Here is a 16,502-nt window from a genome sequence, read left to right on the forward strand (position 1 = left end):
GCCAGGGACTGCTCTGCCCCAGATCAAACTGGTGCAGTCCTAGACACACGTATAGATACTGTGCTCAGGAACTGTTAACTCTTGCCCAAGCTGTACCAGGATTTATTGCACTGCACTAATTCAACACCTAGATGCACCTACTATGACTAAATTCAGCAATATTAAATAAAGGAACGCTAAAAGAAGAGTGAAAAGAAAGCTACTCACAGACACTTTAAGCAGAGCTGCCCAAAGAGAACAGCTCTTCATGGAAAAAAGTTCCACAGCTAGTTACCGTGGCACACCTTCCTCTTGCCTCTGCCAACCCAGCTTTTGGGTGTGCCATAGTGACCTGCTCTGGGTCTCTTCTGGAAGCCTAGGGCTGGGCACAGGTGATGGCAGGGGGTTGCAGGCATGTGCCTAGCAGCTAATCGGGGTAGCCTGGGCATGTCATAGAAAGAAGGATCCAGCCCCTCAGAGCTCAGCACCAATGGCAGCTCAGGGGCCTAATCCTTCCTTCTATGGAGCACCCCGGTCCCTGCTTCCCAGTGCAAGCCTCCTGAACTGTGCCAGGCATGTCCTGCTAGCAGCCACTGTTGCTGAGCTCTGAGGGGCCCAATCCTTCCTTCCATGGAGTGTGCCCATCCCTGCTACCTGGTGCAAGCCTCCCTCCAGATTTTACACTGGGATCCGCCATTTTTAAACCAGTCTATATGCCCTGAACTTCTGTTGTGTTATGGATGTAGACCAATTTTCAGTCACTTATACCAGTTTATGCGTAATGACTCTATCTGGCCTTAGTGGAGCAACACTGAGATGCTTGTCATTAGTCATTAAACTGTAAACACACTCTCTCTCTGCAAGAAACTTAGAGATTGGAAGGTTTATGGTTTAATGACATATCTGCAACTACCTACACCTCTTAATAAATTTGATTGTGCTATTGTGATGTTTACTACACACACATGTTGTGTGAAAGCATACCGAGAAAGTATACCCAAGAAAAGGAAGGTGGAACTATGTATGTTTCTTAGCAAACACTTAGTGGGACAACATAAGATTCATTACTTTAATGCCCTGGTTTGGGCCCCTGTCAGGCCTACCAGACAGAATTCCTCAAGGAGGCAAAAGGGATTTGGACCCTTTGGGGATGGAGAAAACAGATCCAGGAGGGTTTAAAGAAACACACAGATTCTCAAAGACAGGCGTTTAAGATGGAGAACCCAGACTTTGGTAAATGGAAGTCTGAAGAAAGAATCACTGGTGTTCCCATTAGGAGACCAGCCAGACTCTAGGAAAGATAGACGAGTAGAAGCTTTGCTGCTTTAAAAATTCTTTTCTTCATAGGTTATATCTAGTTCTTATGTTATTACAAAGGTTGTATTAGATCACCAGGATCTACTGGGTATGCACTCCTGAAAGGAAGAATTGCTAGTACTGAGCCTACTTGGACCTGTTGGTTACAGCAAACTTGGGTCACTTTCCTCCACTATTACAGCATCCTGGATCTCCCCATATAAACAGTCCTCAGATCTAGCTGGTAGCGTGGCCAGATAGCATGGACTGCCATAATACTGGACCTGAGCATGAAGGAGAGAAGAGGTCCCTGGGAGAAGGCTGAAGATTGAGATCCACAGATTGTGTTAATTTACAGGGTTCTTTATTGTTTTGCTATGAGACATGGGATGGCTTCTGAGATGCAGGAAGACCACTACAGGCACCTTGTGAAAGGATGCTGAGGTGTTACAGCTACTACAGGACACTACTGTATAGGACACTGTGGGTGGTCTGCCTGGGATAGAGCAGATAATGGGCTATTATGCACCAGGGCACTAAAACGGTTATACACAGGGTATTCTAGGAATGTTGGGAGCAGCCTGTCCAGGACAGCCAGAAGGCAGCTAAGGACTCAGGGTGGGGCAGATGAAGAATGATGATTGAGTTTGGGTAGCTGATGGTGGGCACTTGAGCCCAGGGGTTATTATTGTCAAGTGTAGAAGCCTTAAAAGACTGGTTCAAGATGGGAAGCCTTGAGGACCTGATTAGAGGCAGTAGACTCGGAAAGACTCAGTCCTGGGGCTTCTCAACCCTAGCCAACCTGACTGAAGGCAAGAAGCCCGAGATTGAGACTGATATTTGAACTTGTCGAGATCTTGAAATTGAGGGGCAGGATTGACAGAACAACTGGGAGTAAGCTACAGGCTGAGAAGGCCAAAGTCTAGTTAGGCCTAATCAGGTCTCAGAACAATTTAAGACTGAAGTGAACCTGGGCGGCCACTGGCGTGTTCACTAGGGTAAGTACTGATTGGGCCACGCTGGTAGCCCTGTAACGAACAAAACAGTAAAAGGCGCCCCTCCAGTGACTGAGGGCTGCCTCCCAAATGATAACAACTGGTAACATCAAAAGGCACAGCAGGCAGGATAAAAAAAGGGAGACCCTGAAGGGCACAGCAGGTAGGACTGACCACCTGTCAGACTGGTGTAGCACCAAACCTGCAGCAGAGTCAATCTGTCTGTGTCTTACTGATCTCACTTCTGGAGATCCGTAAATGAAAGCAGCCAACCCTAATGCCCGGTCCCTTGTTGATTAAAGCAACAGACTCTTTTCCCAGCACCCGCATTAGCAGAAATACTTTTTTGTGAACAGACAGATCTGCCAACCAACCAGACTGAAATCTAATCTGGGATGTATTTGTCCTCCTGCACTTCAGCTGGGATCTTGCAGTGCTTTCTCAAATGCTAGAGATTTAAGCCAAGCAGAATATGAACCATCAGCTTCTTGTCCTGAAGTCGGAGGGAAATTCAATACTCCTAAATTTGTGCTTGAACTGGTTTTACAACTGGAGCTAACAAATCTAACAACCATCTTACAAAAGGTGTATTGCTTAACCAGCACTGGACTGAGTTAGGAACTTATAAAATGCAAGTCTCCTTCATTTTCTACTAAATCCTGAGTGGATGGAGAAACAGAGAATAGCAGACTTAGGGAGGGTGGTGCTTTGAGACTCTTAAGGAAAACAGAACGTATATGACAGGACCCCATTCCATTCTGAGATAGTATAAGATATGTTGCAGTGCTAAAGTTGTGTTAAAGGTGTTTAAGAAGTGTTACAATGCTAAAAACTGATTTTGTCCTCAGCTGAAAATGACTCGTGTAGCTAAAAATTAAGGTCTGTGGTATCTTGGGACTTGAGATGCTGGAACACAAATGCACAGTGAGAAAATAAGTCTCAGATACAATTAGTGCCATTTAACCAACTATATTAAAAGGGGTATTGAGAAAAGACAAGGTAAGCAAATAGCCTGAAAAGGGATATTTGTAAAGCAAAGAATAATGCAAGCAGATGGCTTGCGAGCTGTCAAGGATCTAGCTAAGCTTCCCCATCTGGACACTTACTCCACTGTTGAGAGGATCCAAATGCTGCCCTTACTTTGTTGGGACTGGGCACAGTTTAGACACTGTCAATGGCTATGGGCCTCAGGATGCAGACTGTGTGAGACTTTTGCCAGTGAGGGTCTCCCTTGGTCCAAATGTCTAGGCATGAAAACCAGTGCTATTTCGTTTAAGACACCCCAGCAGTTCTTGTACATTTCTCCACCCAGTGAGATCAGATACTTCTGGTCTACAGTTCCTCTCCCCATGGACAGAAGATAGATATAGCCCATAACAGGCACACTGAAAAGCTTTGCATGAGTTTTGTGCATGTAATTACTCTGTACTTAATGTACAAACCAACAGAGTTAGACAAAATTAAGACCCATCTATTATACTTTATAAGCTTCCTTGCCACTTTAGAGCATTTTTGGGCTCAGAGTCTTCATAATATATGCAGGGTCCTTTTATAGGCCATAGCTTGGCTTGGTCTCTGAACTGTCTTCTCTCACTTTCAGCAGGCTTGCTGTGAGCTTTGTTGGTCCCACAGCTGGGCCAGCCCCTCTGCGACAAACGCATGCCTATTTCTGTCTCCTGCCTCAAATTTCCTGTGTGGCTCAGGCTACCTCCTCATTCCTCCCTTAAGCCCTTCTAAACTTCTGCTTTGTTGTCTCTGTCCAATTTTCCTTTTGGGAGAATCTCTGCTATTTTCTTCACTTGCTTCTTTCACAGATGCATTTTACAAATGGGTTTACCTTCTTAAGTAACCTTGTTAGCGCACACATCTTTCCATGATGTTTCTGCCTTAATGGCAAGCAATAAAGCTAATGACAAGCAGTGTCTCTTATCTGAGACAGACGACAGCTCAGACATCCATGGTGGATTCTATAGTCACGCTATGGCATTCTGTGATTCAGCAATGTTATAAGCAAATTTCTGACATTAACCAGAATTTATAAATTATACATAAAGCAATTCCCTAGATTGTCATACAAGCTAACACCACTGGCAGCTGAAATAAGATAAAGGTACCTGAATCATAGAAAGTTAGGGTTGGAAGAGACCAACCATACAGTTCAACTGCCTGGCTCAAAGCAGGACCATCCCCAACTAGATCATCCCAGCCAAAGCTTTGTCTAGCCAGGTTTTGAAAACCTCCAAGGATGGAACTTCTATCGCATCTGGGTAATCTGTTCCAGTGTTTTACTACTCTCCTAGTGAGAAAATTATTCTTAATATCTAACCTAAATTTCCCTTGCTGCAACTTGAGACCACTGCTCCTTGTTCTGTTATCTGCCATCACTAAGAACAGTCAAGCTCCATCCTCCTTGAAACCCCTCTTCAGGTAGTTGAAGGCTGCTATTAAATTCCCTCTCAGTCTCCTCTTCTTTAGACTAAATAAGCCAAGCTCCCTCAGTCTTTCCTTAGAAATCATGTCCCCTTCACCATTTTTGTTGCCCTCCATTCGAATCTTTCCAATTTGTCCACATCCTTTTTGTAGTGAGGGCCCCAAAACTGCACACAGTACTCCATATGTGGCCTCACCAGTGTTGAATAGACAGGAATAGAGGGGAATAATTACTTCCCTTGAACTACTGGCAACACACCTACCAATGCAGCCCAGGATGCAGTTAGCTTTCTTGGCAACACGCTGCTGGCTCATATTTAGCTTATTGTCCACTGTAACCCCCAGTCCTTTTCTGCAGAGCTGCTGCCCAGCCAGTCAGCCCCCAGCCTGTACTGGTGCATGGGATTGTTCTGTCCTGAGTGCAGGACTAGCACTTATCCTTGTTGAACCTCATGAGATCCCTTTTGGCCCAATCCTCCAATTTGTCAAGGTCACTCTGAATCCTAGCCCTATCCTGCAGCATATCTACTACTTTCTCCAGCTTGGCGTCATCTGCAAACTTGCTGGGGATGCACTCCCTGCCATCTTCCAGGTTGTTGAAGACATTAAACAAAACCAGCCCCGGGACTGACCCCTGGGGCACTCCACTTGATACTGGCTGCCAACTAGACATCAAGCCACTGATTACTACTCTCTGAGCCCAGTGCTTCAGCCAGTTTTCTATCTACCTTATAGTCCATTCATCCAGCCCACGCTTCCTTAGCTTGCCTGAAACAATGTTGTGGGAGACTGTATGAAAAGCCTTGCTAAAGTCAAGGTACACCACATCTACAGAACCAGTCACCTCATCGTAGAAGGCAATCAGGTTGGTCAGGCATGACTTTCCCCTTGTGAATCCATGCTGACTGTTCCTCATCACCTTTTTCTCCTCCAAGTGCTTAGAAATGGATTCCTTGAGGATCTGCTCCATGATGTTTCCAGGGACAGAGGTGAGGCTGACGGGTCTGTAGTTCCCTGGATCCTCCTTTTTCACTTTCTTAAATATGGTCATTATGTTTGCCCTCCTCAAATCATTTGGGACCTCTTTGCATTCACACCAGCCAACTCCCTCAGCACCCTCAGGTGCATTCCATCCAGCTCCGCTGACTTGTACACGTCCAGCTTTTCTAATTAAATCACTAACCAGTTCTTTCACCACTGCTGGCTGTTCACCTCCTCCTCAAACCGTGCTGCCCGGTGCCGTAGTCTGGGAGCTGACCTTGCCTTTGAAGACTGAGGTGAAAAAAGCATTGAGCACTTCAGCCATTTCTGCATCCTCTGTCACAAGGTTGCCTCCCCCATTCAGTAAGGGACCCACACTTTCCCTGATCCTCCTCTTGCTACTGACATACTTGTAGAAACCCTTCTTGTTCCCCTTCACATCCCTTGTAAGCTGCAACTCCAGTTGTGCTTTGGCCTTCCTGGCTTCATCCCTGCATGCCTGAGCAATGCTCTTATATTCTTTCCCTAGTCATCTGTCCAAGTTTCCACTTCTTATAAGCTTCCTTTTTGTGACTTAGTTTACTGGTGAGTTCTCTGCTAAGCCAAGCTGGTCTTCTGCCATACTTGCTAGTCTTCCTGTGCATTGGGATGGTTTGTTCCTGCACTCTCAGTAAGGCTTCTCTGAAGTACAGACAACTCTCCTGGACTCCTCTCCCCCTCAGACTGGCTTCTGCCAAACAAAGCACAAGTCCTGCACATAAAGTGATCTGCAGAGATGTGGAAATCTAGAAATTGCCTCTCTGTAGAATATACCAGGCTTGGGAATTACTTCTGTTATTACTATTTGCTTTGTGGTAGCACCTAGAAGGTGCATTCACCAAACAGAATTCCATTATGGTCTCCATTAGAGACAAATATGACACAAAAATCTTACAATCATGGAATATGACAACATACTTGGTGGATGATACCAACCAATGGGGAGAAAAAGTTTAAGAGTGAACAATAAACTGGCCAGGATACTATGCAACTGCCTCAGCATGTCAGCAACCCCAGTCACTGCTACAGATGGTTAATAAGTTTTCCAAACACCTTTGGGAGAACAAACAGTATACATTTACGGTTGCAATCATTATACTTTAATATAGCTAGCTCTTTGGGACTTCTTGCAATACCATGACAGAGAACTACCTATGGAGGTGCTTTTTGCCTACCAAAGACTTAAAAGCATTGTGAGCTCAGGTTTGCCTGACTACATTTTGTAGGGAAAGTGACCTCAAGAATGACATTGCCTAAGTTTCAGTGTTGTGTTTTCATTAATGGCAGAAATAAATTATATCTGTGTTGTTGGAGAACAGTAAAACATACTTGTGTTCTAAAAGACTTCAAGGTAAGGAGTCATTATTTTGTTTAAAATTTAATTTCATAGGCTATGGTGGAAAGTTTCTCAAGAATCTATTATCAGACTTTGACTACTTCAACAAGACACATATTAAGCCAGGGCCACAGTGTCTTACAAGTACTCTAATCTTTTATTTATATAGAGCAGATATTGACTGCCCCAGACCTTTACAGAAGCAGTAACTATAAGGAATAGGCTTAACATTTAATAATGCTTCAGGGTAAAAAAAAATATCCTTGGACAAAATTAACTTAGCCTTAGCGAGTCAAGAACGCCAGTTTTTAAAACTAAGGGATTTAAAGATTATGAGAGGATTTGAACCCATCTGTCACATTTGGCCTGATTTCATTTTGTAAAGCTTTCTTAGTCAAACTTCACTAAAAAGCTTGTCAACATGTGACTATTTTTAGATGAGCTCATTTTACTTGCGTCTTTGATGTACTGTTTCCTAAAGGGAAAGATTTATAAGCAGAGACATTAGGAATATTGAGTTCACTGAAGCTGCAAGTTATTAATATCGTACACTATAAAGGCCAAATCAACATGCAAAACTGCACTACAAGTCCCAAATTTTTAGTGAAGCCTTTTCTTTTTCAATTTGGAAAATAGATATACTTGGCATCTAACAACTTATTATTTAACAAAATGTGAAATAAGCATTGTGAAAAATACTGACAGTCATATGTGGAATGGTGGATTTAGAGGGAAATAGTTCATTTAAATAGATTTTTAAGGCCATCTTTTTCTACTCCTTAATGCACCTATGAGTGTATCATTTAAGTGCAAGCATTCACATTCTTCTTATTTAAAGAGTTTATAGCTCTAATCTAAAGGGAAATAAAATACATGCTACAGAAGCTTCATGTTACTCCCATTTACTCTCAAGAGATGGCCTTTAAAATTGCCCTAAACATATGCACATAAACATGCATAACTAGTTTTGTCCTCGTATAAATGCAAAACAATTAAGCACAGAGCCTTTTCACAGTCAAGGTCCAAAGACAGGTTTCAGTGCATCAAGTACCTGAAAGACTTAACCTTTCAAAATCCCTTGCTGACACTTAGCAGAACCCCACATGCCTATGATTACAGATGGTAAGCACTTCAGAGTCAGCCAGAGGATACATTTTGTTGGAATCCAGCAATGCTTCCTGCTGGAATAATAATAAGGGGACAACTATTACAATTTTGAGGTCAAAGTATGATCTCTTCTGTTTTAAACTATGTTTTGTGTAGGCCACTCTCTGTATTCCATATATTCTGGAAATGGTTTGATCTTCTCATCACATTACAAGGAGTCTGGCATAAGAAAAATACCACATAAAATATATTTTATGCACAACAGAAGAAGATGTTACCAACACAATCGTCACATCACTGAATAGCTGAAGAACTTGAATTCTGAACATCTGCTGCAATTAATTTTAAGTGCACACATTCTTCACTGTACTTGTAATCAGATCACACTTCAGGAACAGGTAGTACCATTTACTTCTTTTGTAGTAAACAAGTGACATGATTAAAACATTGAGCTGGAACTGGCTTAGCATTTTAATCACTGGAGGTGTCTACCTGATTGTGGATCTAAATACTGGCTTTTGTTTACACTGTGCTCCACAACAATATTATTTTTTTAAAAGATTATATATCAAATGTTTTTGTTTTTATAAGTTGCTCCTCATTTCTTCATGACTGCTGCACTTTAGCATTTAAATCCCCAGATATTCTGATATTTGCATTTTGCTTTTTTGTCCTTCAATTCTAGTATCCAAACACTTGTTTTTATAAGGAGAAAAGTTATTTTCTCTTATTTTCAAAAGTTATTCTTATGTGTCCAACAAGAATTGTCAGTTTTCTTAATCATTTTTTCTTCCTAACAAACCAAAGTGATTTGTTAAGATTAGTTAGCTTTGGTAAAAAAGATAACAGCTCTAGCAAATAATCAAAATTTTGGAGAAAGCCAGTCTGTAAAGTTTCAAAATACACCAACCCTGAGGTATCCAAACTCTGTCAGTGTAACTGGGGAAGGCGTGATTGACCTTTCAAGGCCTGTTTTATACACGCCCCCCGAAAAAATTTAAAAAGGCAATAATTAAAAAAAATGTTTTTTTGGCACATCTTATTTAAGTACTTGCCCATTCAAGTACTCATCAGATTCATGGTTGTTTAAATATACTTCATGTATAGTCTACAAACAGCACTGTGAGTTGCTTGAGAACATCTGAAACCTAAGAAGATAAAAGACTCACACTGATATATCGAGTAAGAGTCTGTACAAGTGGATAAAGTAATTCAGTACTGTAAGAATTTCAAGGAACTAAAACTTAAGTATAAATGTGTAAGCCAAAAGATATGGAAGTAGCAGCACTTGGTTTCCAAATCTGACTTAAAGAAAAAAAAACTCAGACAATGGCAATTTTTAGCAGATTATTTAGGAGGATTATCAGTGTGACAGTGATGTAGTTAGCCATGATAGTCTGTAATCAAGCAGGAGGCAAGGTAGATTTGCATTTTATAGACTAGGGGTGTCAAAGAAACAGTCCACAGAGCCATATAATCCGGCCCTCAATGCTGGCTAATATAATACAGTATGTGCACGGAGGCTATCTGGTGTGGGCTGCACATGGTGCAAGGCTGCTCCAGGGTGTGCTGAGTGTGGTGCCCACCCTGGATCAGCCATGCTAGGTCTGGGGCCAGTCTGGATCAAGTCCAGAGACTGGCCCCTATGTTGGATCTAGCACACAGGGCCAGTCTGGAACTGGCGCATGCTGCAGTGTGCACAGCCAGTCTTAGGTACATGCTGCATGTGGTGCCTATGCCAAACTGACCCTGCATGCTGGATTTGGGGCCAGTCCAGATCAGGCCCATAGGCTGGCCTCACATGCTGGAACCGGTGTGCAAGGCTGGTCTAGTACAGGTGCCACATGCAGCACATACCCCAGACCAGTACTGCGTGCTGTGTGTAACTGCATTTCCCAAACTGGCCTCAGGCCTGTTAATTATAGGTAGACCCTTATGTCTGCGCAGAATCCCTATGATATCAGTAGAGTTCTAGAGATACAGTCAACTGGCCTTGCAGGCCCAATTGAAAGATCAAAAGCGTTATAAAATATGTGTGCGCAAGTCTTTGAACGCATGCAAACACAGATACTGCTCTCGCTATTTTAATATAATTAATACTGTTTTCAATATTGAAACAAATTTAAGTCTCCTTTTGTTTCTCCTTATTTCTGTTGGTTTCTCCTTATATTCTGTTTATTAATTGCTACTTTAATGAGGTCAGGCAAATCACAGTTTTGGATAGTCTACAAATGAGGCAGATACTTTTGGTAAAAAAAGCCCGCCCCGAATATTTAAGGGATTAAAATGTAAAATATTTAGGACATTACTCGTAATTCGTCATGCACTATTAACTGTCTTGGAAAATCATTTCTGACATTCTGACTAATTTTCAGGACAAAGTTCAAATTTCCTAACAAAAGCACTAGTAACTTAAAGGAAAGCTGACTCATTTTTCCTATTGCAACACACAAAGACATGCAAATACCTGCTTCATCATAAGACACGGTCAGTTTTTCCAACATTTCTCGGTCAATTGATAGAATCTGCTGTTCCAGGATGGTTTGGTAAGACAACACACTGTTCTCTTTGTCTCTCTCATAGTCCTGAAGATGTTGTTTCAGGACTTCAGGCAGGCGGGACTTGACATATTCTGCTGCTGACTATACAGAAAAAGAAGCAAAGGCACCCATTATTACCTTGTACATTTTCTTCTAGGCTGCTTTTCTTATATATCCACACATATAAAACCCTCTTAATTTAAATTAGAAGGAAGAGGAAAAAAATCCTGACTTATTTAAAGAAAAAATGGTGGTGGGTAAGGGACTGATTTTATGCTCTTCCTTCTAATTTTTCAGCTTCTTTGTAGAATGCCCCCACACATGCATATTTGTGACCATTAATGCTGCCACATTCATAAATTTATCACAAGCAGTATGATTTTGGCTCCAGCTTCAGGATTTCTCACTAGAAATCATAACCGACATCAAGATTCCACTGTGCCAGGAACAGCATGAACACATAACAAGACAAAGAACTAATGATTTAGTACAAAACATGGTGATGAGTATGTGATTACGGAACAGAAGGTGAGGCCTAATCTTTCAGGAAAAAAACCCCAACAAATACCCATTAAAGGAGAACAGCATTTAACACCTAGGTTTCGGTCATTTACATCCTGAAATTCCAGGTCTATAGAAGACTGAGGCTTTATGAGCTGGTTTTGCAATCAAGAATGAACTCATAAACCTACTATTGGAATTAATGGGCACCTCGTGAATCTCCATCTTAAACTGATGGGGAGCCAATAGCTACTCATCAGTGTGTATGCCCCGACTCTTGACACCACTGATGAAACCAAAGAGGAACTCCATGCCAACCTTGACCAAGTCCTTTCTGACGTTCCAGAGGGAGACAGACTTATTCTTCTCACTGGTTTCAATGCCAGAGTTGGAAGGGACTCAAACCACTGGAATGGAACCCTTGGCAAAGGAGGAGTAGGAAAGGTCATCCAACATCAATTTTACTGCGCTGGCTCCGTCATCCGGATGTCTGACTCCAGACTTCCGAAACAAGTTTTATTCTCCCAGCTCTGTCAAGGCACATGCTCAAGAGAAGGGCAGAGAAAGCTCTTCTAGGACATCCTCCTCAAGGCCAACTTTAAAAAAAATGCAACATCAACATCAGTTCGTGGGAGACTATTGCCCAGGACTGCCCAAAATGGAACAAGAATCTGCTGCAAGGATGTCAGTACTTTGAAACCTTATGACAACAACAGGAGACGGAAAAGTCAGAGCGGCAAAAACGCTTGCAGACCGAATCAAGGTTCCAGAGCCACCCACCCTGCATGGAAACATGCTCAAGTTATAGTAGAGTCTGTCGATCCGGAATTGGCCTTTGTCAGCCATCTTCAGACCCACAGATAAGACAGTCATCCTCGACTGTGAGGGATTATTGAAGGAGAGAAAAGGAATATCTAGGCTTGCTAGCATAGTTGAGCACACAGCAGGCAACCAAAACCACCAAATCTGAGGAAGTTCTGAATAATGAGTAGCTAGGTCCATTCATATTAACAGAAAGGAAAGGGAAAGCTCCCTTTCTTTTCAGAACTTTATCTACTCAGAGTGACAAGCCTTACTGAACTGACCCCTTCCCAAGACCATCAAGAAACTTGCTTCGATCAGTTCTCAAGAGGTTAAAGCTATGTACAGACACTATGCTTATCATGCAATAAGTGTGTAGAAAGTGCTCGACAGCCATAACTATCGAGCACAGATGTTCATGGCACAGAGTGCTTTAAAATGGCATACTGTGCTCTAAGTTAACCCTGGATGGATGTGGTATCAGACTAAAGCACTTTATCAAATGTCTTTACCATATGTCATCATGAGTCAAGGTAAGTCACATTCTGCTGGCATTCCAATGGCTCCTGAGCCAGGAAGTTGCAAGGGGGAGGGAAGGGGGCCAGGGGGATGCCCACAGAGCAGGGGGGGTTCCATTCCCTGGCCCGTTACCAGAGCAGCAAAAAGCTGGGTTGGGCAGCCTTGGGCTGCAGCTCCTGCCTGCAGTTGTCGGAAGGCTTGGGTGGTGTCAGTTGGGGGGGAAGCCTGATGCCCCCAAGACCAGAGCCAGCAAGCTGTGGGGCATCTGTGCAGCAACGGGTTCTGTTCCCTCCCTTCCCCCCCACTCGCTGCTGACAGCCACCAGCTGGTGGGGGGCGGGCAGGGCTGGGGCAGGGAGAGGCTCCTTGAGCAGCTTCCTGGGAGGGTTGCAGGAACAACCCCAGCCTGCTGGCCTCAGCCACTGCAGGCAGCTTCCATGGCCTCCCCCCTCCCCAAGGTGAACATCAGTTCTGTTCACTCCTGCACTAATCCAGGGTGCTTTGACTATACAGCGATACTTATAGTGCTTCTGCCTCGGGTTTCCTGAATGTCTGCACTTAGCCACAAAGAACATGGAAGTTCTCTGAAATGTCCAGTCCTTCTGACTAGCAACAAAGCCCCTAAAACAGGTTAGATCTTCCCAAGCCAGTTTTTTACACTTGGCCCTGTGACTTCAACAGGAAATGGGAAGAAAGTTTGGTGAAAAACTTGTCTCACATCCTTTTCTTCTGTTACTGTGCTGATTGGTTAATGCTAGGCTAAGACAATCAAATTATATCATCTGAACCCAAATGAAATTTATGTGAAATTAACTGGAAAAATGGTGCATTTGGCAGGGGGTCAATCAGCTAATTGGCCAGTAATCAACTGATCTCCTCTAAGCAAAAGCTTTAATGAAGAAGCTGAAGATGAATCTGTATATGGGGTTTACCCACAGTACCATATTGTGTTAAAAAGCTTATTGTGTTAAAAGGAGTTACTGAATGAGTATTCTTCCATATATAAACATTTAATCCTTGTTTTCAAGAATTATCTTTTGTTCTGTATCTGTAGAAGACCAAGCATAATGGAGTTTTAGCCCACTGCTGGAACACCCAGGTGCTAGTACTATACATTTATTAGAAAAATCCAAATTATTGCAAATCTCAACTGCACCTTTGGAGCTGCTGTGACAGCCATAATCAGAACCTGAAAGCACTATATTTAAAATGATACTGCTTATAAAAGGCTTAGTCTGAATAAAATAAAGATGGAATTAGTTATAACAGCATCATCCTTCCAAGCATATTCACAGCTTCCATTAGTTTTACTGGGATTTATATGCATGTACTGCAGGAACAACCCTCTACAGATTTGTAATGAATCAGGGATATACTGAAGTGACTGGATTCTCCTTTCTAATTGAAGCATACTTAAACTCCTCAGCAGGAAATTTATGATGTAGCATTTGGTTTCAGCAATTCAGTATCAATTACCCACACTTGACTAGACATTTACAACAATAGCTAATTTTGTTATGGTATCCATCTACGTTTTAAAAATATTAACTTAGAAATTAGTATCTTTTCCCTGAATTTAAAACTACTTATAAATCATACAAAGGAATCACTTTGGCCACTATTAAAATGTACCCAGATCTGGAAAGAAAGTAGTACTTGCTTTTTAACAGGATTCAGGAGCACTACGCAAAAGTATTCTTTTTCATTCTCTTTATGTTCAACCAAGGCCATCAAGAAACTGAAATTAACACAAGGTGGCATGGTTGTACCAAGTTAGAGAGTCCCAAGATAAAACTGAACTGACAGTCAATAATGATAGAGTTTGCCCCTAGACAGGCATCTATATTACTAAAATCAGTTGCTATTGAAACCAATAGTTTCTCTTGTCACTAGTGTCACGAAAAAAGATTTAGTGGCCCCAGAGTGTCAATGACATTATATGGTCCCTTCAGATAAAGCTTGAGACACTGGGTGAGGCTGTGATTGGGAGAGAGACAAACTCTCTCCTGTTTTCCACTGCTAGTACCTTTACTAATACTATATTCACTTAAACAGAAAAACCTTCTCTCTTGGCATCTATTTTTTGCCTCTTTGATAACCAGCACAGCTGGAAAGGAAAGATGTGGCAAAGGCCTTGCTCACTATTTGGGCTCCCCTGCCTGTTTCAAAACAAAAAAACAAGATTATATTTCAGGCCTGAGACTGACCAGAAATCACCTCTGGAGTTTAGCATGCACACTCCAAGGTTTATATTTGTTTTCTCTAAGTTAACTGTTGATTAAATTACAACCTTAAAATATGACTGAAGTTGTGTCCAACTTCTCTGCAGGTCTGGCAGTGCAGAATGAATTAAATTATTCCCCCTCCCCCTGCAAAATGTAGATAAATTTACTAAATAAGCCCAATGTACTGAATGCTAGATTTTAATATTTATTTATTTTTTTTGGATTTCTTTGTAAGGCAAAAAGATACACTACATAGTGTCCATTTAGTCTCACGACATAATTATCAAGTTCAGATATAATTACTTAATTTTTCCTTAGAAAAGACTGTATGCTGGCCATAGGAATATTTTTAATATAATCCTTATAGAGACTATTTTAAAGAGAAGGTATCAGAGAATAGGAGACTATCCTCCTCCTCCTTGGAATACACAGCAGTTCAATCCGTGGACCAGCACTCCACTGGACTAAGTGCTGTACAGATATAGAACAAAAAGACAGACTGTAAATCCTTTGGGACAGAGACCAAGTGTAAGGGAGGTAACAGATAGAGATAGATGAGGGAGCACAAACAAACAATGAAATGGTACTGGAGAACACAACAGAGAGTAGTTACAGAATACATGCAGCCAAATAGTTGTCGAGATTTTTATAGGCATCATAGCAAGATGTTTTAAAGGAGAAACTCTGGCTGGAACACCCTTCTTACAACAAAAATACACATACATAATTCATATCAAAACTATAGTACAGTCCCTTCAAAGCTTGCTAAATTAAAACCAGCCGTAATTTGAAAATGATCTAATGCTTTAGCATTTATTCTAGTTACCTTTTCTGAAAGATTCACACAAAAAAGCTTAAAAGGGTTATATTTTTAATATGTAAAGAAACTACTGTCAGACTTAGGTGCTATTCTTAAAAGGGGAAATTAAAATTGGACTGTTTTTAATCTTATGAAAAACAGGCAGACTGCCTGGTCATAAATACTGTTTGATACCAAGAACATATGAATCAGTCAGTTTATAGGGTGACCTAAAAACAAATCAGTAGGGGAGCCTAAAATAGAAACTGAAACATTATTGAAAAAAAATCTGTATGATCCCACATGTCTGTTTCTTAAGGAAGATGAGGAAAGGAAAAAAAATCTACAAACCCTGAAGCCTTTAAATATTACAACTTATGCCACAAGAAATTTAAAACATCAGTAACTACTATATTTGTAAAATTTATTCACATTTTTCTTTTCTAATATAGCAAGAAAGTAATCACTGTTCAAATATAGTAGTCCGGATTAGCAAATTAGTGCCTAACTTGGAAAGTGATTAAAAGGAAGATTTAAGATTAAGGTATCACAAGCAAATGATCCTAGCACAAGGAAGAACAAAATAGAGTCTGCCAGGTCATTTCATTTGGCTGGCGGGTGGGTGCCTATTAATACACTGTATCCATCCTGGTCCAGGGCTGCTCCTATTGTGCTCACATGGGGCTGAGCCCTGCTCACTCCTGTGGGGGCAGTGCATGCTGCCCTCCCACCCTCACCCATGGGAGGCCCTGACCCTAGCAGGTAGGGAAGTGATGGTGGGCAGGAGAAGTGGTGGCAGTGGCAGGGGAGGTTAAAGTGGTAGTGGTGGCAGCAGTGGGTAGAGGAAGGGAAGGTGTGGGGAAGTGGTGGTGGTGGGTGGCCGGGCAGGCGAAGGGAAGGTGGAAAGGTAAGGAAGTGGTAGGGGAAGGGCGGCCGCGGGAGCAGGAGAAGTAGT

At 42.0% G+C, this 16,502-nt stretch overlaps 1 protein-coding gene across 1 annotated transcript in view; it reads right to left on the reverse strand.

Annotated features, from left to right (window-relative positions):
• Window positions 1–16,502, reverse strand: part of PPM1L (protein phosphatase, Mg2+/Mn2+ dependent 1L) — a 272,121-nt gene that overhangs the window by 59,898 nt on the left and 195,721 nt on the right. The window contains exon 2 of the mRNA XM_019503229.1: window positions 10,631–10,805. Coding sequence (XP_019358774.1) covers window positions 10,631–10,805 — 175 coding nt within the window. The remainder of the gene's footprint in view (window positions 1–10,630; window positions 10,806–16,502) is intronic.

Source organism: Gavialis gangeticus, unplaced genomic scaffold, assembly GCF_001723915.1.
Source record: "Gavialis gangeticus isolate Ggan-Ray unplaced genomic scaffold, GavGan_comp1, whole genome shotgun sequence".
NCBI lineage: Eukaryota > Metazoa > Chordata > Crocodylia > Gavialidae > Gavialis > Gavialis gangeticus.